This window comes from Pieris napi, chromosome 12 (assembly GCF_905475465.1).
Source record: "Pieris napi chromosome 12, ilPieNapi1.2, whole genome shotgun sequence".
NCBI classification, from domain to species: Eukaryota; Metazoa; Arthropoda; class Insecta; order Lepidoptera; family Pieridae; genus Pieris; species Pieris napi.
Window position 1 is genome coordinate 834,301 of NC_062245.1, and position 23,527 is coordinate 857,827.

The 23,527-nt window shown below is 34.8% G+C and overlaps 1 protein-coding gene across 5 annotated transcripts in view; it reads right to left on the reverse strand.

Annotated features, from left to right (window-relative positions):
- The window catches only part of LOC125054947 (homeobox protein homothorax), a 243,372-nt gene that overhangs the window by 144,998 nt on the left and 74,847 nt on the right, over positions 1–23,527 (reverse strand). For 4 of the 5 annotated variants that reach the window (XM_047657100.1, XM_047657097.1, XM_047657098.1 and 1 more), the window contains exon 7: positions 15,495–15,618. In XM_047657100.1, the coding sequence (XP_047513056.1) occupies positions 15,495–15,618 (124 nt within the window). Of the gene's footprint in view, positions 1–2,806; positions 2,847–15,494; positions 15,619–23,527 lie in introns of all 5 variants that reach the window. The other variant, XM_047657101.1, reaches the window with a different exon arrangement.

Sequence of the window (23,527 nt, forward strand, 5' to 3'; positions counted from 1 at the left end):
TATGTACTAATAAGAATTATTAATTGTAAATAAGTATTATATACAATCAAAGACAATTCCGCGTCTGCTAGACCAATGTCTATCTATGCCACAACGATTAATGTATTTTTAGTTATAACGCTTGTATTACCTTTGGTTGTGACAAGATTTCATGTACTTTAAGCTTAGTTTGCGGTTAATTTTGCAGTCACTGGTTGCGGTTAATTATAAATACCTATTTAAGCGTGGGAATTTACGATAAATCCATTGATAGCAGAATCAAAAAATGATAATAGTTTTTTTAAATGCTAGCATTTAAATGGCCTAGTTGGTGTTTTTAAACGATAAGATATGATTATTAAAGTTATTTGCGGAAATACGTTCACGCAACATTGCTGAAAGGTCTTGACGTTTAAGCTCGCAATAAGCCGATTACTTTAAAAGGCAGCGAGTGAACTTTACAACTCAATAAACCTTAGAAAAATCCGTACTTAACAGTGAATAATATATTTCTTTTCGTAAGTAAAAACGAAATCAGTCAAAATTCATTAATTTTATCTGTAGTGCACAATAATTTCATAAACTGTAGAGTTGTTAGTCTATAAATACTTTTACTTAATTTTATTCAAATCTACGAAATCAAATTTGGAATAAATCCAGGGATTTAAAAGAAATAAATTCCGCTCAGCCAGTTTTAAAATCTCATTCGAAAATGTTCCAAATTCAAAATAGTCATCCGTCACCCGCAAAGGCATTTCTCCATTCCATAATCCACTCTATTCTAAATTCAAATCATCGCGGGGGACGCTCGCTCCCCTCGCAGCACAAAAAATACCATATTCACACCGAGTCGAAACAAAGTGATAAATCACCTTCGGGAAATTAAAAATGTCTTTAAAACAATACTTTCTTCCCTTATCCCTTTCCAACGTATACGTAAATGCAGCGCAGACGACATCTCTCTCTTTCTAACTGAGCATTAGAGCGTTTTGACTGAACGTTTTAGATATTTGCGCGCGATTGTTGAAGTTTAATTACAATTTTTTCGAAATGACAGCCCGGTAATAAGTCAGCTGTTAAGATTATGCAAGTTTTATCTGAGTTTTTTAAATTAGGGGAGATGGAAACGAGAAATGACGTTTCTAAGATAAATTATCTCTTAACTAATTCTCAACGAAGTTGTTTAGGTTTTTCAAAGCTGAATTAAATATGATGAGCTTTCGATAAGAGACATGATATTATGAAAAGACATTGGCTTAGTTTTGCCGCAATTCTACGAAACGTATCAAAACTAAAACTAATATTTTTAACTAAAGAAAATTATCAGATTTAACTGATCTGTACTGGTATGTTTGACTACGTTGGCTGGGGCTTGGCCCAAGATCAGGTGGTGAAGGAGGCTTAACGGATCCTGTCTAGTGTTCGGAGACCAGTATGACTAGGATAGAGTGGAGGAGTTCCTGCTGCAGCTAAACCTGCAATTGGTGAGAGGTAGCACAGGGAGTGCTGGAAAATTTTCAATTAATTAAACATTAAATTTTGATTTTAAAATATTACATTATTATTTATTAAAAAACTAATTTTTTTTTTAAATAATATACTTCGAAGAAAGTCGGGAGATGAAGCTTTATTTTTAAGCTTAAAATAAACGAGCGAGTGAAGAAGCGATGTTTTAAAATATATTTAAAATAAAAGCTTGGTTCAAAAGTATTTTAAACTAATAAAATAAAAGAGACACTCTCAAAGCCAGAGGATTTGCGAGTGTGTAGCCGGCCTTTTAATCATTGATACGCTCTTTTCTTAAAGGTCAATATATAGAGAATCAGGCGCAATATGCGAAAGAAATTTTATAGTTATTTTTACGATTGTTCTCTCAACGCGCGCATAAATGTCTCCAGGTATTTATTACAATTAAATATTTTATAACCCAATAAAATTTATTAATAAAACTTTTGTTAAAATAGCTCTAATTGACCTCGGCACAGTTCAAACAGTTGGGTAAAACGCTTTACCAATAACTTTTTAACTGCAAATGAACTGTTTTTTCATGACATTTACCCTCAAGGTAGAAGTTCAGAGAGAGAACTGGACAGACCTTAGGCTACAATCTTCAGGTGCGGCCTATTGGAGGGCACGCCTATTAAGGTACAGACTATTTTTCTGTATACAAGATTGTGACGTAAGATTGGAATTAGAATATGGACCTATGCCTGCCATGTATATAAGATACAGGATAGATATATAAATAAAACAATATAATTTGTAATTATTAGTAAAATACTTCTTATCAGTACTAAAAGCACAAAAAAACATGTGGATTTGTTTCATTTCATTCATAATGTAACAAAACATTTATTCCACACAATGAAAACATATAAAAGTATAAACTGTGCCGTGCCCAGTGTGAGAGGCGCTCAGCTATAGCTCCATCCTACTACAATAAAATCTTAAGCTCTACCGTGAAGGACACGGCGTTTGCGAGAGCCCAACTGATACAAATACACTGTGCTCAACACAATTTTTAAGGTTTTTAGATCACTTTTTCTCTAGTTTTATAGAGACTAAAGTGACAGCGGACTTTATGTATCGGGGAAACTTTTATTAAGTCGTAAAACGCTTAGTATGCTGTTTCTGAGGTTTAATTAGATATTTTATTGTTTTTTTTATTTCCTGTCCACAAATTATTACACAATACCACAGTTAAAAAATAATAATTCAAGATTTTTTTTTTCTATGAAACATTTATATGGATGTGTTATACTCAATGTCAGAGGGCTCGCGAGTGCGTTGCCGGCCTTTTCAAAGATGCTTTATACTATTCACTTACTGTCATCCAATTCTTCTTTGAATTCATATTTCGGTCTTACCTGTAAAGATACAATGGAACATTAATTAAATTTTTTTTGTATTAACTAAGTTTGACTGGGGGGTCGTAGGTTCGATACTCAGCTTAGGCAATAGAACTTCTAGAAACAGATGCAGAAATAACAGACAATAAAGCGCCATTGTTTTTTATATATATAAAATAATTATTATTTATAAGCAAATAAATTATAAACGCTGGTTTAATTGAATGTGTTAAGTAGTTATAATTAAGTCAACAAGTAAAAAGTGTAAAATGTTAATGATTAAAGCTATAATTTATAGTGTCTAGTATTGTCTGACTGTGTTCTGTCCCTTTTCATCACAGCGTAAATACACTTTGACTGAAAGAGACAGAATAGTACTTCAATGTATTTTTTTTATAATTTATTTAATAATCAGTAGAGCTACAAGTTTTTTAGGTCTGGGCCTCAGATTTCTATATCTGTTTCATGATCATTTGTCAATCTTATAAGCAAGCAGGTGATCAGCCTCCTGTGCCTGACACTCGGCGTCGATCGTTTTCCTTCGGACTAATAACGAATATATGTCACCGTAAAATTGACAAACCGTTAGATTGTAATCTATCTCGCGAGATTGTAAACTGTCGAAAGATTGTCAACTCAACATACTGCTTGCAATTTAACGTATTATTATTCGGTAGTTATATGAAATTGTTGGGAAGTAAAAATAATCTGTAATTGACCAAAGAAGTTTGAATGATAACTAAGTTAGTGTAGTACAATCTACCGAATACCGATAACCGATAACCGATAGATTACAATCTAACGGTTTTTACAATTTTACGTTAACATATATAAACGAAAATACCTGACAGTTTGTACTTGCGCAAATTCCATTTTCAAATTTATATCTACCCACCTGCGTCAAACCATTTAAGGCAGAATTAATCATTAGAAGCTAATAAACGATTTAAGTCAGTAAGAAAACCTTTGTTTATAAATGACCTACCGTCATTTAAATAAAAAAAAAATATTTTCCTACAGATTATCAAATGCTTAATATTCCCAGTTCACGCTTGACTAATTCACTAATGTAATACAGTTAGGGGACGTAAAAAGGCACACTCGAACGGACAGACAGACATATTAATATTTATATACGTCGCTTACAATTATCATCTGTTGCACCTTTGTACAGTAATTGTCGCCTGGTGTGGGGTTGCCTTTATGTTAAAAATTATTTTATTATTAATAAATATTATATATTCTTAATGTATATAAATATACTAGCGGACAAGGAATCTTATTGTAAATCAAATTCACTCACACAAAAATTTCATCAAAATCGTTCCAGCTTATAGAAAGATAATTTTTCATTAGGACAGAGTTTGTATCTAGGACTTAAAATCCCGGTTTCTATAGCCAAGATACGAGTGGTATTTACTACGAAGCGTTGTGTTAACGACCAGTTAGAGGATTGCAGTTTAAATAAGAATAAACAATTAATAGCCCTAATCCATAATCAACCAATTTAGTGTTAATTTGACAGTTGACAATCTCAATTGCATTGACAATTACAAGTTATAATCCGCTCTATCCATAAATATTCAGAATCATTTCACGCACGGTCACCCCATCACAGACAATAAAAAATAGACAGCATCCCTACCCAAGATTGACATCTGACAGAGCTTAGGGTCGAACCGACCCTAGCCGAATAAATTTTTAATCAAAATATTTTTTCCCCTCAAGATGTTAATTTTTGTTTTCACGTTAAACCAGGAATGAATAATATGATTTAATAATGACACCTAAATGTCATTATTTTAGTGACTAGCAAACACACACACACACAATTTGACAGAAATCAAGCCAGTTCCACTATATGGAAACAGCTACCCACTGAAGTATTTCCGAACCAATTCGACTTAGGGTCCTAATGAAAAGAGCGTACCAATTATTGAAAGGCCGGCAACGCACTTGCGAGCCTTCTGGCAGTGTGTGTTCATGCCGTTTGCCTCCTATTACATAAAAAAAAGTGAACCGCCTTCGAAACATTAAAGAGGAAAAAATTGCATTTTTCATAAATTTAGGTATGAATGAATCTGATTACAAAATTCTAAGAGACTTATTTGACGCTGTGCTGTACCCGTCGTAATGATAACGGATCGTTTATTAAAGTCAGTTAAAATACGTTAGTAAAATAGTCAAAATTTTAATGATTAAAATAACACCCAGTGTCGCTACAATCGCTAGTCTTGGCATTAGAATTCTATCAAATTCGTGTTTCATTTATTTTGTCAAATTGGCAAGTAGGTGTCAGCCTTCCGTGCCTGACATACGCCATCTGTCCTATATCTTCAAGGCTTTCCGGTTTCCTCAATTCCTTCCTATTCATAAATAGGAAGTCCATTTGTGCAGAGCCAGAATCGAGGTTCAGTAATGAGTAGGACAAGCCATCATAGCAACACTGCTAAGAAAAGCTTCTAATGCTGATCGGTTTACCAGTACTGCACTTGACATTCGTGGTTAGGGAAGGTCTTACGTGAAAAGGAGAAAAGCAGTTCCGAATAATAAGTTCCTTCACTAATCCTCTTGTTTTTACCCTAACCGATACGCTGACTTGCTACTTCCACACCACTCTATCATCCGCATGTGGACATAAGATGTTCAGAACCATAATTGCCCTTATTTGGTCAGAACGGGTAGGCTGTTCCCGACTTCTCCTACCATCACTTCTACTAGTTAGTCTAGACTATCCAGGTTCTCCTGGCAATATGGACCAAGTAGACGAGTTGAGAATGGACTTGTTGGCTTTGCAGTCCATAGTAGCCGAACCATTCTCCAACACACATCTGGAACGCCTCTATCAAACCAGGACTCTAATCCAAAAAAATGGACGACAAACTCACGATTAAATAAGTTAATTCAAAGCTTATTTCTCAACACAGAATCGTACACAGTAGCAATTAGTTAAAACAATAGACTTAACAATTGCCAAAGTAAATTATAACTATTTTATAACCGTGAAATATATGTACATATAGAAGCTGTTGAACGGTTACAGTAATTTGACATCTATGGGTAAGAAATAAAGGTTAAAATGCTAATTTCAGATCTTGTTTGAATAGTTTAACGAGATTTGACATGGTTCATGGACCACCGGCGACTCATTGATTACGTTTGACTCTCTTTTTTTTCAAGAACAGGAAGCAAATGGGTAGAATCTGATGTTAAGTGATATACATGGACACTCTCTCTTCTTGAAAAGCCCATCGAATTGGTTCGGAAATACAGCAGTACTAGATGGTTCCACATAGGGATGGTGCGCGCCAGAAGATAACTCTCAGTTGTGGAACGACTGACGTCGAGGTAGAATACGAAATTCTACCCGTATCACCACGATGATGAAACTCAGCTGTAGGTATCCGAACAACTCCTATGAACACTCTCCACGGTCAAAGCGGTAGAAGATGCAGAGATAACCCACATCTCTACTTAATGGTAATTTCGGTAATATTACTGCGTGCGACTCTAACCGTGAAGTGGTAGGTACCTGGCTAGACCCAAAAATCTACGTGTGTAGGACATAGAGAGATGATCACCTAATTATCCATCTACTTATAGAATTGGAAGCCATCTAAGGCCAAGATCCATAGGGTTGTAGCGCTATTAATATCAGAAATGGATGACAACATAACATCACCGCTGACTTTCATAAAATTATAATAACCCCTAATTTTACTAATCTAATAAAGCTATTATAATTCTAGTGTGCCAATAAAAACTAATCGCAAGAATATATGCGCATAACTTCCAAACTGGAGTGAGTGAATGAGACTGTGTGATCTTCAATACAGAATAGAAGATGAACATTGACAGATCTATAGGCTCTATGACATTGCGTCACTGCGAGTGATTACTGCGCATAATTCGCCATAATTTGCTAATGTCAAAAACAATATAGTTTTTGCTTGGAAATATTAAGTATTCAATGTCGTTTGTTTAATGTTAAATTTCAGTTTATTTTAATATTTTTTATATTTATTTATGTAATCTACAGCTAACATACTAATAATATGTATGTTAGCTGTAAGATAATAAATAAATAAACTGCACAGCGCAGCTAGTGTATAAAACTTTAGCTAACAAGCCACAGTAACTGTCAAAAATACAGTAATTTTTAATCTGTATTCGACATGTTCGAAATTCAAATTCCATTGTTTAATCTGTGGTCACTTGTCTATTCAACGTCAGCCATTGTCTGAGACGTTAAATCACCAGAAGCCACATTTTACAACTCATAAACATAATCACAATGTGTTACTTTTCACTCATTACAATGCTACCGTTTAAGAACAATTATTCTTGGACGACCAGTTTCGATGAGCCCCTCTACTCGGGAATTGTCAAATACGCATTAAGAGATCAGGGGTCTTGTTAACTGGTGGGTTTATTAGCATTTTTTAAAAATTGAAAAATATTCTGGTAGCCTATTTAAGATTGTTTGTCAGTTGTAAAAGGGCCGCAAATGTGTGTAATTAATCATTGTAGACATTGACGTTGTGGTTACTTCGAGTATGTTATTTAGTGGATACGTAACAGTTTTTAAACAAAATTGATGGCGTAAACTAGCTGCTCTGGTCTCTGGCAGAATGACCAGCGCTGTGGAACAGTCTGCTCCTTAGCATAATGCTGAGCTAGGGCCAATTACAACCACAACACACACGCATTACACAATTAAACCGTACTTTGTTCTTTAAAAGAAAAAAAATATTATCTTTCATTTTTTTTTTGTGTGTGTTGTGTTAGTAATATGTGTAAATGTTATGTTTTTGTCTATGTCTAAAGGAACAATATTCCTTACGTTACGAAGACCTCGGATTCGTTTAATCAAGCGTAATTGAAAATTCCTTAAATACCTTAGTAATGGAACTGTCAGGGAGAATTTAATTTCAGTGCATTTAGTGCATATTTGTAACACATTCGTATGTCGGGATTTATACTGTAAAACAGTTAACAATTTGTATAATGTATATATAAAGTTATGTTCAATTTAATTTATTAGATTCTTCATACATTTTTTGGGTTAAAATCAGTGGCGCAACAACCTTAGTAGTACTATTTGGACATGCGATCGTAAGTTCGATCCCCGGCTGTGCACCAAAGGACTTTCTACGTGGGCATTTATCATTCGCTCGAACGGTGAAGGAAAACATCGTGAGGAAACCGGGCCTTACACCAAAAGTCGACGGCGTGTTTTTTTTTAAGAAAAAAAGATTGTAGTGCCACTATTTTGATCTGTTTCATGGTGTAATTGGCAAACAGATGATCTACCTTCTGACATCCACCGACTTTTTGTGTCTGAGGGGGTTTTCATCACCACCATTAATGGGGTTTAGGACGTGATAATTAGTTTTCATAGTAGGGGACGATATCCTCTTTCTATATTCTCAGCTGTTCTATGCTGTTCTTACTTAAGAATATGGATGCTGGTACCAACAGTGGACGTCTTTTCGGATGTCTATTCGAATCATCAAATCAAAGTAAACAAATAACTTGGCGATTAAAAAGAGTAGCGGAGAGTTTATTGCCAGTTCTTCTCTTCCGTTCTACGCCTTTGATTTGAGAACTGGCAGTAAATGTAAAATTAGAAGCATTTAATACGTATTTCTTTATTGACGTTCATAAGTGTACCTATATGAATAAATGATTTTTGACTTTGACTTTGATCAATACATAAGGTAAGTAGGTGCTGGTATTCTGTACCAGACCCATAATATAAAGAAATAATAATAAAATATTCACATTTTGATTGTTACATGACTCGCTCTATCCCGCTCTTGCCTCTCCCTCTAACAGGCAGCTGTATGACGAATCACTTTGTCATTTTTGACAGATCTCCAATTGTTAATTTTCACCCTTTGCCAAACAAAGGCCGCATTAAATATTATAGTTTTGTTAACATGAATATAGTCTGAGTAAATTGTAATCCTTTATAAAATTATAAATGTTTGTGACGCTTTCACACCATGTCGGTGAACGGTATTGAATTCTGGTAGACAGAGAAACTTTAACTGTAGGAAGTGATATAAATTTACCTTAAAGACTTAATTATCAGGAACTTATATTATTATTATTTTCTACTAAGTGTTAATATATTCTTTTTTTTTGCGACTGAGGCGCAAACTAGCTGATGTGCTGTCTGGCAGAATGACTGCTGTGGAACAGCCTGCTCCTCAGCATAATGCTGAGCCAGGGCCAATTACAGCCACAGCACACACGCATTACGCCATTACATACTTTAGACGAACCGAATGGGAAAAGGAAAAATATATGTATTTTTATATATCTTTTATTTAATTTTTCTCTTTGATTATTGTTATTTTGTGTGTTTATGTGTGTGTGTTTTTGTTTGTAATAAATGATTTGTCTATGTCTATATTGTTACAGGTAAAATATACAAGCCAACCATGGATTGTGAAGTCGAGTAGTCCTTGTATATACCTGGACCAAATCCAGGAGAATTACTTGAGAGACTCTAGTATGAGAAGGAACAGCATAATATGAAAGTGGATGAAGTGAGAGAGGTATGTCAGGGTAGCAAGTGGCGTAAAGATATAAATATACAAGAAATACACGTAAACTTATTGGGGTTTTCTGAAGTCGGATTATATAACGAATCAATAATATGTATTTTGATTGCGATGAATGAAATAAGAATAAGAAAATACTAAATTAAAGAGATTGCACGTAACATAACTCATGAATGTCGAAGTCCAACTCGTTTTTACCATACTTAGGGCTAACTTTGGACTGTCTCTTAGATTGTTCAGAATATTTTTTTTAAACAACGGTTTATTTATTTATTTATCAACACTTCGTTGCATATACAGTACAATTGACATAATTAAATAAAAAGGAGAGCAACTGGTGGCCTTATCGCTTTCGAGCGATCTCTTCCAGGCATCCACTGTGAGAAAAAAAAAAGTATTAAATTACATAAGATAGGCAAGAAGTGCAAAAATACATGTATTACATTTAGTTGAATAGAAAAAGAAAGGTTTATATAGAGATTTAATCAAAATGAATGTAATCATTAAACTTTAATATTTTGCCTTGATTAGTGAAACATCAGTGGCTTTTTAGGCCTCAGATTTCTGTATATGTTTCATGATCATTTGTCAATCTAATAGTCAAGTAGGTGATCAGCCTCCTGTGACACACACCGACTTTTTGGGTCTAAGGCAAGCCGGTTTCCTCACAATGTTTTCCTTCACCGTTCGAGCGAATATTTTTGCCTTGATCAGTTACTGCCCGTAAAAATTTCATTTCCCAATATCTTTACACCGATTTTTTAATACCAGTACATCTACAAACAATTGAAATACGTTGATCCATTTCGGAATTTTGACGCACGCGATGTACCCTCCAGAACGGGCCAATCATATTTCGGTGAAACGTGGGTCCCGCCCTTCCCAGCTAATCTAATATTTATTCCACAATATCGAATTTAATATGAATTATTAACAGTTTTGCGATTACATTTAGTAAGTGGTTGTATACGTGATACGAATGGCCGTTTTCAATTTTACGATTGAATTATTGATTTCGAATTATGTTATGACTTATGAAGAATCAATCTGGTTTGAGAGTATTCTAGATATAGATGTATTTTATCAGTGTAGCTGTGTGTATATGAAGGGGAATGTTTAGGTCTTGTAGAACTAAGAATGAGAAGCTTCCTTGCTGAGGTAGAGATATCCAGGGGGACTAAAGAAGGGATAGGCCAAAACTACCCATCGATGAGCATGCATGGTGAATGTCAAGAAAGTGCTAGCTATCAGGGCCATAGCTAGTGGAGATCTCTGGCTACCCCTTCGGGAAAAGGGCGTGACTGATAGATAGATTAACTATGATTTTTTTGACGTGTTTGTTTATAGACTTTGTGTATTATATATGCGGGCTAAAAGACTTAGACTTAGTTATGTAAGTGATGCTAGCTATTACCAGAGCTGTTATAATCAGCTCCAGCCTGTGTCCTTTCCATAAAAAAAAACGTGTGTGTACTTATGTAGGTACTCATTAGAAGTTATACTTCTTTGACGTAATAATTTTCTTCGAGCACTTTAGAGGGACGTTTCCCTCTTCGAATTGCATTTTTTTTGTCCATTTTAATGGTCAATTCCAATCGAAACGATATAATATGTACTAATCATGATATACAATAAACACTATGTTTTTTATCACATTGGAACGGGTTTTCTCGTATAGAAATCATTATTTTCGTTTAAATAAATACTACGCCATGACAGACAATGCAACTTGTCGATAAAACAGAGCAAGCACCAACTAGCGGCCCAGACTGTTTTACCGACGTTTGAACAGATATTCAGTGTCAGTCGCAAAAGAAAAACTTTAAAAAAAACTCCCCCTAAGAGGCAAACTGAGAGAGAGCCGGGACGTTTTGAACCCAAGAATTTGTCAGGCATAGAAAGATGATCACTAGGAAAGGAATGGATGATGACGTGGAATAAGTGATACCTGTATCTTATGTTCCATAATAAACATATTTTTATTTTTTTTATTTTTTAGGCTTGACCCACATTGTACGCCTCTGCATCATCTAATTAAATGTTTTACGATTATAATAAAACAATATAATTAAATTAAATTATTCATAGTTACAAAATCAGTGTAACAATGTAACAAATAATGGCAAAGTGACAGCCGTGAAACTGGGAATTGATTCAAAATTTCGTTCCGTCACATTTTGACGCGTGACGGTCACTCGATTAATTTGAGCTGCGCCGGCGCAAGTAAGTTTTCGGCAGTGCTTGATTCTATGATCTTTAGTATATATATGGTATTTAATTGTACACGACCTCCTTCAAATTCTACCACTTATCTCTAATCTTCGCTACGTTTTTCCAATCTTTCACGGCTATCTCTTTTCTTTCCAGGTTTTTTGGTGGGAGTGCTCTCTTTTTGGTCCCACAAGGACATTCCAAGTAAGGGTCTTTTTGACCCATCTGGCATCACAAACGCGGGCAATGAGACCGGCAAAAATTATAAATATATTTATAGCCTTTAGGTAAAGTTTTAGTCACTGCGTGAACCCCCGATTCTCATACCTGAGGTCGTAGGTTCAATCCCCGGCTGGACCAAGGGACTTTCTTTCTATGTGCGCATTTAACATTCGCTCGAACGGTCAAGGAAAACGTGACCTAAAACTTCGACGGCGTGTGTCAGGCATAGGCTGATCACCAACAGAAATCTGAGGCCCAGACCTATAAAGGTTGTAGAGCCACTTTTTTTTTTAATTTTATACCAATAATCAATAATAAAATTGGAATCTAATGAATAATAGCAAGGTTTGTATTCTTCATAAGTAACGATTTTACCATAATGCGGAATTGGCAATAGATTCTGACACAACGATTATTGTGTTACCTCCCCGGCTGGGGTCTGCAAATAAAATTACCGCTCCTTCAAGCTGTACGCTCCAATTTACTTCATAACTTTGACAATAAGGCGGTTTACACACGAGCAGGACAGCGTGATATTAATCCATTGATTACAATAGATATTTTTATATGTAAAAATTCATTGTTAATTTCTGTCGTAACTCGAGAATGGCTGGACCGATTTCGATAGTTTTGATCCTGAAATATTTGGAGGTCCAGGGAAGGTTTTAATTGAGAAACACGTAAATATAAAATGAGAGTATATATATAGGTAACTTAATTTTCCAATACAATTAGTTTCTAGCTTCAAAACATTTGATGTGATTTAAATCGTGTGTTTGTAATGAAACTCCTCCTAAACGGTAGGACTTTAAAGAGTGTTGGTTTGGAATTGGGTTTAACTTTGATTTTTTTGTTTATTATTTACATGACAACGTCTGTCGGGTCCGAATTACATAGATTTCTTTAAAAACTGACTCAAACAATTTCTAACATTAATATATAAAATAAACGTTTTATCATAGGTTCTCGCATCACCACAGATTATCACATCGGGTAGACCGTTTGGAAGATAAGTTGAAGCTTTTTCAACGTTCGTATAGAGTAGGCGCTAATATTATTTAAACACATCACGCGTAGTGACCGCCACTCACAAATGTGCTATGAATTATCTGACAGCCATCCGGGTCTTGGATTCCTATGAGATATTGGGCTGGTGATTTTTACATGACTATAAGTAAGAGAGTTTTTTACGCTGGCTTTTTCTCTCGGCCTACACCTTCTGTCTTCTTTGCCGATAAGTAGGGATGTCTACCGATTCCAATTTAATGACGTGGAATAAGTGATACCTGTATCTTATATTCCATAATAAACATATTTTTTTTAAAGGGGAAAATAATTGACAGACAATTGAAAAATGTTTTAGGTAATGAATAAAAAGAGTGGTGGAGAGTGTATTGCCAGATCTTCTGTTCCGTTCGACGCCCTTGATTCGAGAACTTTGAGAACTTTTGAGAACTTGTAATTTTACGTTTTATTTAATGTATATTTCTTTTTGACGTTCATAAGTGTATATACTATATCAGCATCGTATGTGAAGCAGTGTATACTGTAATGATTTGAAATTTAAAGTCTGTAGGTAATCTGAATGTGGAGTACAGATAATAACTGTCAAAAGCGAATTTATGGTTCATTCCACAGACAAAAAAACGAAATTACCAGCCAGTCTCGCATCCGAATTTCATCGTATAATTGAATATAATTGAAAAACGTAATTATGGCGCGCACGTCAGTTAATTAATAATAAATTCGCAAATAATCACCCCTCCCCTCTCCCGGGGGGATGGGATGATTGAATTATAGGGAAATTTTGAATTTTGAATAATTCACGCGGGAAAGTTAGCCCTTTGGAATGGCGGGAGTGACGCTCCGTTTTTAGATTTGAATTTTTAATTAGTTCAAATGTTGGTCGTACCTACTGGTGTGTTAATTGTTTTATAATGTTTAGGGTTGATTCTGAGTGCATTGTGATGTGCATTTTAAATCATTTTGTATATAAAGGGACTCTATGAATATTTGTTTAATACGCATATTAAAAAACTACCGCATAGCTATAAAACTTTTTAATCACCTTCCTAGAAGTTATAGCATTGCTGTGTAATCCAAGGTAAGGTGATGAAATTTTTAAAGGCAATTACAATTAACTTGTTCTTATTATTATGACCAGCAGTGTTGGCCTAGTGGCTTCAGCGTGCAACTCTCTTCCCTGACGTCGTAGGTTCGATCCCCGGCTTACATTTCTCTCGACAAACGCGAACGTTGAAGTATAATATCGTAAGGAAACCAACTTCCCTTAATTCAAAGTCGACGGTGTGAGTCAGGCACAGGAGGCTGATCATCTACTTGCCTATTAGATTGACAAATGATCATCAAACATACAGAAATCTGAGGCCAATGCCTAAGGTTGTAGCGCCACACATTTATTTATTTATTATTATGATTATAAATATGATATTTGCCTACTTTTATATGGCTGATTGTGCGGTGCTTTTTTTATAATTAATCAATCTGAATGTATCACTTTCTTTGCAAATAATCGCTTTATTTATTTAATTAATTGTAGGTACACATTTATAACTAGGTACTTTTCCATTTTAATAAAGAGGTAAAATTTACAGTCACGTAAATTACGTTCATAATATAAAATTTCCGATATGCTGGCTATAGAATGAAAAATAATTCACGCTGGTGAATTTTAATAAACAAAAGGCGATACGAATTTCCCATTATATAGGTGGAGATCATTGTACAGCCTCACCAAAATTCAATTTCGTTCATTTCGCCATGTACGAGCCGACAAACCAAACAATTACAAAAACGTGCGTCGAAAGCATAATTTTCCATGAAAAAACTACGCGCGAATTGTGGCAAAAAAAACACCGACGCCCCGTTAGTTTTTCGCGCCGCGGCGGGCCACTTTTGATAGCTGTCAAACGTCAACGCATCTTTTGTTATAAAAAAAAAAATTTGAATTACCGCGCTGCGCCGTAATGAATAGGTGATATCTGGCGCGTAACAATTCGAGTGGCTCATTTCAATAGCCATTGTATTGGAAATCATAACTACGCATTCAGAAGTCATCTATCATTCCCGAACACGAGACTCGCGACAATCGATCGAGATTTGAAACGTTGAGTGATACTAATTCTAGTGACTGATTTGAAGGGTTTAAAAACTTCCTTTGTGGAAGGTGACGCGAGATAGCGACGATGGCTGCCTGTCATTCTTACATTGACGTTTGACGGGTGTTGACGTGTGCATCTAGATCGCAGACATGTTAATTGTCGGTTGCCGGTTGCGTAGGAGTACGTCATATTGACAACGCTTCATTAAAACCTCGTCCAACCCCTGACCTTTCGAAATCGCTGTCAAGATTTCAGCAGTACAAACGCAAATGAATTTCCGTTCTTTAATAAGAGTTAATACGTTTGGGTTGTTAATAAAGCAAGCGTAAAGCGTCTATAAAGCAAAACTTACTTGTCAACTCTCCAAACGGCAGATTTAAACACGGCAGCGCTTTTAAAGAAGCAACTGGTAACAATAAAGCTTCACAATAAGCTCCGAATAAAAAACTTTGGCAGCTTAAATAGATACACTAAACAAATTCCATACAAACATCCGATCTGACACTTCAAATGTTACCAGGATAGAGAGCTTGACGTACCTGGATCTGTCGCATCGAGGGTCTGTGGCGTCGGTTGACTGAGGGGTCCAGGGGTTCCGCCCGACCCCGGAGAGCGCACGTCGTCATTCACAGCGCCGTATGACAGCGAGGATGAGGGAGGTCTCTGTTGACAACAACTCGAAGTTATGATGCTGCTCTCCGCGCCCCCCTAATACTACTGTGCAAGCTATGCTAAGCTGTTAGGATGTTGAAGAACCCAAGAACACATCAACAGTCGAACCGGTTCATAGACAATTTAGAGAGCTGTCATTTGAGACAATTGGGAGATCCTTGAGTTATTAAACATCGTATGTTGGAAGTAGGCTGCTTATTTATAATTTTCTGGGTTTATTGGTTATGGTAACTAGGTAGTGGTAGAAAGGTTTAAAATAGAGGAATAAATAATGTATTTGCATTTAACACAGCACGTATTTTCAACAAAATATTAAACAATATAAAATGTATTTGACCGTAACTTGGCATTACCCTGCAGGTGGCCGTAATGGCGAGCTGGCGTGCGCGCGCGCATCATTAACTGCGTCTGTTGCTAGTTGCGAAATATTATTTTTCGTTACCGGTAAAAGGGTTATAATAAAAACTATCAAAAATTATGCTAAAGCTGTCGACTTTCAGAAAAAAGAAGTAAAAATTACTGTATGGGATTGCGTTCGCCCTTGTCCTAATATCTCTTCACGCTATTTATATTGCAATTAATATTGATAATTTTATTCGTATTGCTGTGAAGTGAAATTAATTTATTCAAAGTTAGTCAAAATATTTTCACGAGATAATAATTAATATCTCAGCATTTCACAAGAAACGCAATTAAAACACAATTCATGCTGGATTTAATTGATCGCACTAACGATCATTAGGTGTCCAATTACAGGAGATTGTTTTAATTTAAAATAATGGCGCCTCAACTTAATTGAATGAGACGCCTCAGGCAAGTAAAAATCGTGTTGTAATCTGTGGCGAAACCATAGATTACAAATGTAACACCAGCTGAAATTCCATTCAAAAATAGAACGCGTATAGCCAACTGGCAATTTCAATAATCATTACAGAAAGCAAACAGGCGGCGAATTTGAATTTGTATTTAGAACAGATGTCCGCCGCGCCACTTTCAATTACACCGATCAAAAACTGACGATGTTCAGGTCTATTCCCTAATTTGAATATCGAACATATGTTTTTGGCATTAACTTGAGATCTCAAATCATACATTCCTCGTTGACAATTGACATATTTTTTTAAAGCATGTTTGTTCAAAGAGTATGTATTAAAGAGAGTAATTTATTCTGATCATAGACGAAATGTGTTGTTTTAAAATAAAAGCAAATTGTTGGTGTTTTTGACAGGAAGCGGGCCCACTAATGCGCTCAGTTCACACCATATGTGAGAATCGGAATGACTTACTTATTAACGAATTTTGTTTATCCACATGTCAGGACCTCCTCACACACGGAATTTATTCATTTTGGAAGCCTTCAAACAAAGCAAACAGCTAGAATTTTTCATAACGAATCACAGTGATGTATAATAAATAGTTTAATTGACGATAAAAATTATCTTAGTTTATTACGCGGTAATTATATACCACGAGTTAGTTAATTGACAATAACGAGTAAAAGTAAAAAAGTAATTTTTAAAGTAAAAAAAAAATTTGAAACAAAAATAGCGTGTTTCCGAGGGCCATAGACAATTCCGTTGTTGTGTCGTTAGCAAAAACTGTCAGTCAATGATCGAACACCTTTGTAATTATTTTTCGATATGACAACACGCGATGCGTTTATTTTGTCTAGTTTATTGTAATTTATGATTATTTAAAAACTATTGGACGTGCGCAGGTGTTGATAATTGGTATGTCATTTATAGTTTTTTTTTTATTAATTTTTCTTTTTTTATCGCACTGTGAAGGTATACATCATGAATCATGTCTAAAACCCAAAACTCTTGGTCGATGTCAGGTGCTGGCCTATAGAAAAATTATTAAAGCGATGCAGAGGCCAAGGCAAAAAGGGCGTAACTGATGATTTCGTGTGACCATCTCGCAGTTTGCCAAATTCCCACGAAATCCGATCCGGCGCACGCGCCGTCGCGTGATGTAATGCCAACCCCATAATGAAAATTAACTTGCAATATTCTGTTACAAAATCTTGTTGCAGAGACAAATTTTATTATAAAACTAACCCAGAGAGATTTAATTACATGAAAATAAAATATCACTATTAAAAAATATTTTAATATCCAAGCTATCTTTAAAATGTTTTGTGATTTTAATATCCAAGCTATCTTTAAAATGTTTTGTGAGTACAAACTCTCACCTGTTAAGTGATATCTTCCATGGACACTTTCAAGAATTGGTACGCTCTTTTCTTGTAGGACCCTAAGTCAGGTGGCAGCTTGTTCCACATAGTGGAGGTGCGCGGCAAAAACTACCTTAGGAAACGCTCAGTTGTGGAACGACGGACGTCGAGGTGATACGGATGGTATTTTGCCTTGACGTCCGATAATGAAACTCAACTGCAGTATTATAGTAGTATTATAGCGATACAAATTCCTTATAAACAAACCTTATATTAACACTAAAGTGTCCCTTTTAAATAAATCTTAATCACTTGGCACACACATTCGGCAAAAGCTCTTAAAAACAAAAGCTGTATTAAGACGCATCGCCTCGCCATGACAATAGTGAGCAGTTTCCAACGATTAATGATAATGGAAAAGTTGAGTTCCCCCTCCCACTGGGAATGGACAGTCTTGGACGCCATTTATCGCGACATCTATCCAATTTGGTTGGAGATTTTGAGGTCATTTTTTGTTAAAATTTGGCCGCGTTTCTCGTATATTTTATGTGTTTAAAACTTATGTATTAATTTAACAAAGTTTATGTAACAGTCATCAGACGAAATCAATGAATTTGATTTTCGTTTAATATTGTAGATTATGGTACACAGTGATTAAGTTCAGACGGCAGTGTCCATGGGCGGCGGTATCACTTAACATGAGCCTCCTGCCCTTTTGCTTCCTATTAAATAAAAAAAAGAATGCTGTATTTTCTATTTCCAATATATAAAAAAAATAAATCCACACGTACGAAGCCAAAAGGCCGATCCGTAATCAGTCAATCAGTCAAAATCAGTGTGTTTAATTAGTATCTACTGTTTTTAATCAAACTAATAATAATTAAACATAGTACATACCTATATGCTATGGTCACGAGATACCTAAATTTGTATAAAATAAACTGTATTGAAACGCGATTAAATTCAGTTCTAAATATTAAATCCGCAAACAAAGCTTGTGTAAGTCTGTCTTGTATAACCTGGCATTTATATTTAAATATTATATACCCGTAACTCCACGCTGGGCCATGGGGACATTTTTGCATGTTTACTTATAAAGCAAAGCTTTCTTTCTGTTATTTCGCTTTAAGCTTAAGGTTAAAAACGTAGCGGTTCCAAATATTAATATAAAAATACTCGTGTACATTAATTTTGTATTCATAAAGCAATGTGCGATTTCCGTCGACAATTAGCCGATGTGTGATGAATGACCAGAGTTGATTATATAATTTATGACACTGGCAAAAGTGTACGCATAGTTGTATATGTTGATAGATAGGATATATATAGCATTCCTAATTTGATTTCATGCGTAGAAACACTCCGAGTTTACGAATGTTATTTTACAAAATAACTAAATAACCGCAAGTAAGCTGGGGCGGAAAATAGCAAACGGCTCAAATATAAGAAGTCTTTCCTCCAAATTTTGTTTCCTTTGGAGTAGACTCTTGGGCTGTGAGGTTCAAGTGCACAGCTAATTAAAGAGTACCAGTGACCCCAGAGCTGGTGCTTTCCATAACGAATAACTATCGCAATACAGCGAGGAAATGCTGCCAGCGTTAAAGGTACACTGCAGGGACAAAACTTTGTAAATTTGTTTCAATTTTCTTTTTATTATTACTATGTAGATTGAGAAAATTTTAATACTGTATTATTCAATTTAAGTAAATGATTGTTTTTATTTAAATAAATATGTCCATAAAAAATAGCAACATATATACATACATAATTAGGCGAAATCGGTTTTATTACACTGTTTTAAAGTAACTACTACATTAGTTAAATAATTTAGGATAGAAAGGGTTCAGAATTAAAGTTTACTTGAAAAAAATTGGCGTTGGCTTTCAATTAGGTAGATTAGGTTAACGAATGACTCTGAGTACTATTAGGCCGGATGTCTTGGGTTCCGATCGCATAAAAAAGACACCTAACTTGTCAGCTGTTCACGATAGAAAAATATAAACAATACGGGTTTTGTTTAAACAAATGAACAAGCTAAAGGTTTGAAAGGTATTGTGCGATTGTTTGGCGACGCGTGCGCAGGATCAAGTTACTGGCAGCTGGCATTAATATATATTTGCATTTCTTATAGGTTTAGTTGTATTTGTGCGTAAAACAAATGATTGAAATCTAAAATATTATTTACAAGACAATTTTAAGTTTCTTTATTTTTATCCAACAGTTGTTATATTTTTATCATATATAATGTCTACTAATTACTAAACAGATAGGCACTTAACAATTCTTTGAAAAATTATATGTTACGTTTCAAACAAAAATACATCATAATCTTGACAGGTCCACTCAATCTGTGTGGTTCTTTCCTCAAAAGACCATTTCAGACTGCAATCTACATGGTCTTCACATGATCTGACCAAGATTATGTCTGGACTTTAAAAGAGACTGTGACCTCTGAGTTTGTTTCGGCGTTTCTTCTCAGAGTAGTCAGATAGGAAACGTCGAACTCATCTAGTTTAAAAAAAAATGCTTGACGTGTAAAAGTGTTTGTACAAACCTAGTTACAGAAAATAAATCATTTATCATTTAATGAAATCTGGCTTAACTTGGCTGGTTCTTCACCAACCAGATACAGTCCTTTTTTAATATATGTTCAAATAATATATCTTCATTTGGAACATATAACCCTCAGATTCTCAGGGTGACTCCTGTAGGTACGGCAAAATGGATATGGCATATATGACACAAGGTAAGTCGCGGCTGATTCTCACAGTAAGCGCTTTAATCAACCGCCATTTTTTAAAGTATAGAATGTACATTAGCAGTGTTGGCCTAGTGGCTTCAGCGTGCGACTCTCATCCTTGAGACCATAGTTTCGATTCACGGCTGTGCAATGGACTTCCTATCCGCATTTAACATTCGCTCGAACGGTGAAGGAAAATATTGTGACCAACCGGCTTGCTTTAGACACAAAAAGTCGGTGTGTCAAATCACCTACTTGCTTATTAGGTTGAATCATAAAATATATACAAAAATCTAAGGCGCAGAGCCAAAAAGGTAGTACCACTGATTTATCCATTTATTTTTATATGAAGTACTTGGCACGTATATGACAGCGTTTCTATGCTATATAATTTAGAAACTTTATAGCCTGTTTCAATAAATTGAAGGTCAAATTTTACGATAGTTAAATTTGTATCCATAATACGTTTATTGCGAACGCGTTGATAATTCTTAAACATTTTCGGCGCCAGGTCAGTGACCACCATGGGAACGAGATTAAAGAATATTATGGCCCTTATGTCCAGGTGCTAAGGTCCAAAGTGATATATGGTTATCTTGCCCTAGTTCACATAGTACTGATAATATTTTTTGCTCAAAATCATATTTGCTTAGAAATTTCCGAGTAAATATTGGAATCTTATAATCTGGGTGTGTATAAGATATATTACGTAATTTATATTTATTTCCAACACACATATATAACAAATGGTACGTTCGTAAGAGATTACATAGGTCATAATATGAAATAAAATAAAAATAAATCGAAATATTTTTGTTAAAAGTGACACAATTTGAATGTTAAGAGAACCTTTAGAACTATTATCATACACATATTACATAGTTATTATAATAATAATTAAAAATTTATAAAAATTAAAACAAATTTAAAAAGTTTGGTTCCTGTGACAGTGTTCTTTTGCTTGCAGCAGACGCCAACTTAAATCTTAAATTACCGCCTGTGCACTTGAACCCCACGGACCAAGAATCTCTAGGTACCTACTCCAAAGGGACAAAATCAAAATTGAAGGAAATACTTTTACATTCCTCGGTAGAGGTCATTCTTAAAAAGGAATTATGTTCTAAAAATTTTCATCAAAATCCAACCCTTGACTTTCTTCTTTTATATGATATTCCTACTGTATCTCCCTTTTGCATGGCATACACCACAACTACCTTTTAAAGGGAATTCGAATCTTAGCTAAATAATAATTATGATTTGACTTGTCAAAGCTATCGCGGAATATAGAGCAAAATCATCTGCATCATGAGCACACCCCACATACACACCACGTACATACCCTCACTTTTACACCATCACACATCACAGCCAAGTTAGGTATTACTTAGTTAAATCTATTGTATAATTTTATGTAGTTTTTTCTCTTTTGTATATGTTTAAATCTTTTTGTAAAAAATATATATTCCTTTGGCTATATTTTTAGTGTAATTGTTTGTTAGCGGTAAGGATTACGAAATAAAGAAATTGTTAGTAGACTTGTGTCATTAAATGAAAATAAAATAAAAATTAGTCAGTGGCGCTACAACCTCTTTAGGTCTTGGCCTCAGATTTTTGAATCTGTTTCATGATCAAATAGGTGATCTGCCTCCAGTGCCTGACACACGCCGTCGACTTTTTGGGTCTAAGACATGTCGGTTTCCTGATGATGTTTTTCCTTCACCGTTCGAGCAAATGTTAAATGCGCACATAGAGAGAAATTCTATTGGTGCACAGCCGGGGATCGAACCTACGACCTCAGGTATGTGTCATCAAATGAGACAGACAAAAATGTCACCAGCCTTTTGGTTTATTAAATAATTCTCTTCCCGTATTCCAACTCGTATCAAGTCATTATCGTGTTTTGATCGCTGTTACTATGACTTATGGTTTATCAGAATAAACTTTGAGTTACTTATTAAATACAGCGGCGTTATAACAATTATTAAACTAATTCAAAATAGAACTCATTATATCAGAATTTATTGGGGCCAGCATTTCACACGCATACAATAGTAACCCGATCATTTGCCCCCAAACCCCAACAATTACCACTGATTCAATGCGTCAAAACTCAGCTTATCTCGTTACATATATTGTTTAACAAGACGTTTTTTAATCAGTAAAAAGCAAGTAGTAAAGTATACTCTTCGTATGAAAATAAAATGTTATTTTAATTATTATTATTATTTTAAGCTGCGATTGTAGAAGTTGAATGCGCAATATGTAATTTCAAAAAAAACTTTTTATCATAGACGATTGTTTAAGTGTCTATTATAATGTAATTATTTAAATTAAAAAAAAAACTAGTCTCTGTACAAAGAGAGAACATTACGATCCTAACTTAAGACTAATAAGTAATTTAAAACTACTAAAAACGATATTTAACATAAGAAAGTGTCCAATAACACTACTTACAGTCTCTATTAAGGGAAAGACACTCTGTTCTTTGAGTCTTGAGTAAGACAGGCTGTTTCGCTTTTTATTTTAAAAGATGAACTTCATGCCTTTAGATAGGTACCTTAATAAAAAACTATTATAAAGAATTTTACAAGAAATTACTGACTTTTAATACGCATTTAAAAACATCGTTATCTAAATCATAAAAAATACAAAAAAGATTAAAACTTGATCCATAAAATGGCAGTTTTTTTAAGGTCCATAAAAGAGCATCGAATAATCGTGGCATGTGGCCTGCGCCCCGCAGAGACATTGATTTTGGACTGGCTTTAAACCATTATAACCATTCGTTTTGTTTAATTAAAAGATTTGGATTAATATTAGCTATATCTTTTTTGTTATAGTCAGAAATAAACTTAAGTATTTTGGATCTTTTAATTATCACGAATTTTCTTCTGGTAAGTTCTACGAAGAGACTGTGAACTAATTTAGTTTAGCAATATTACTACCAAGAGTAGTGTTGGCCAAGAGGCTTCAGGGCATGACTC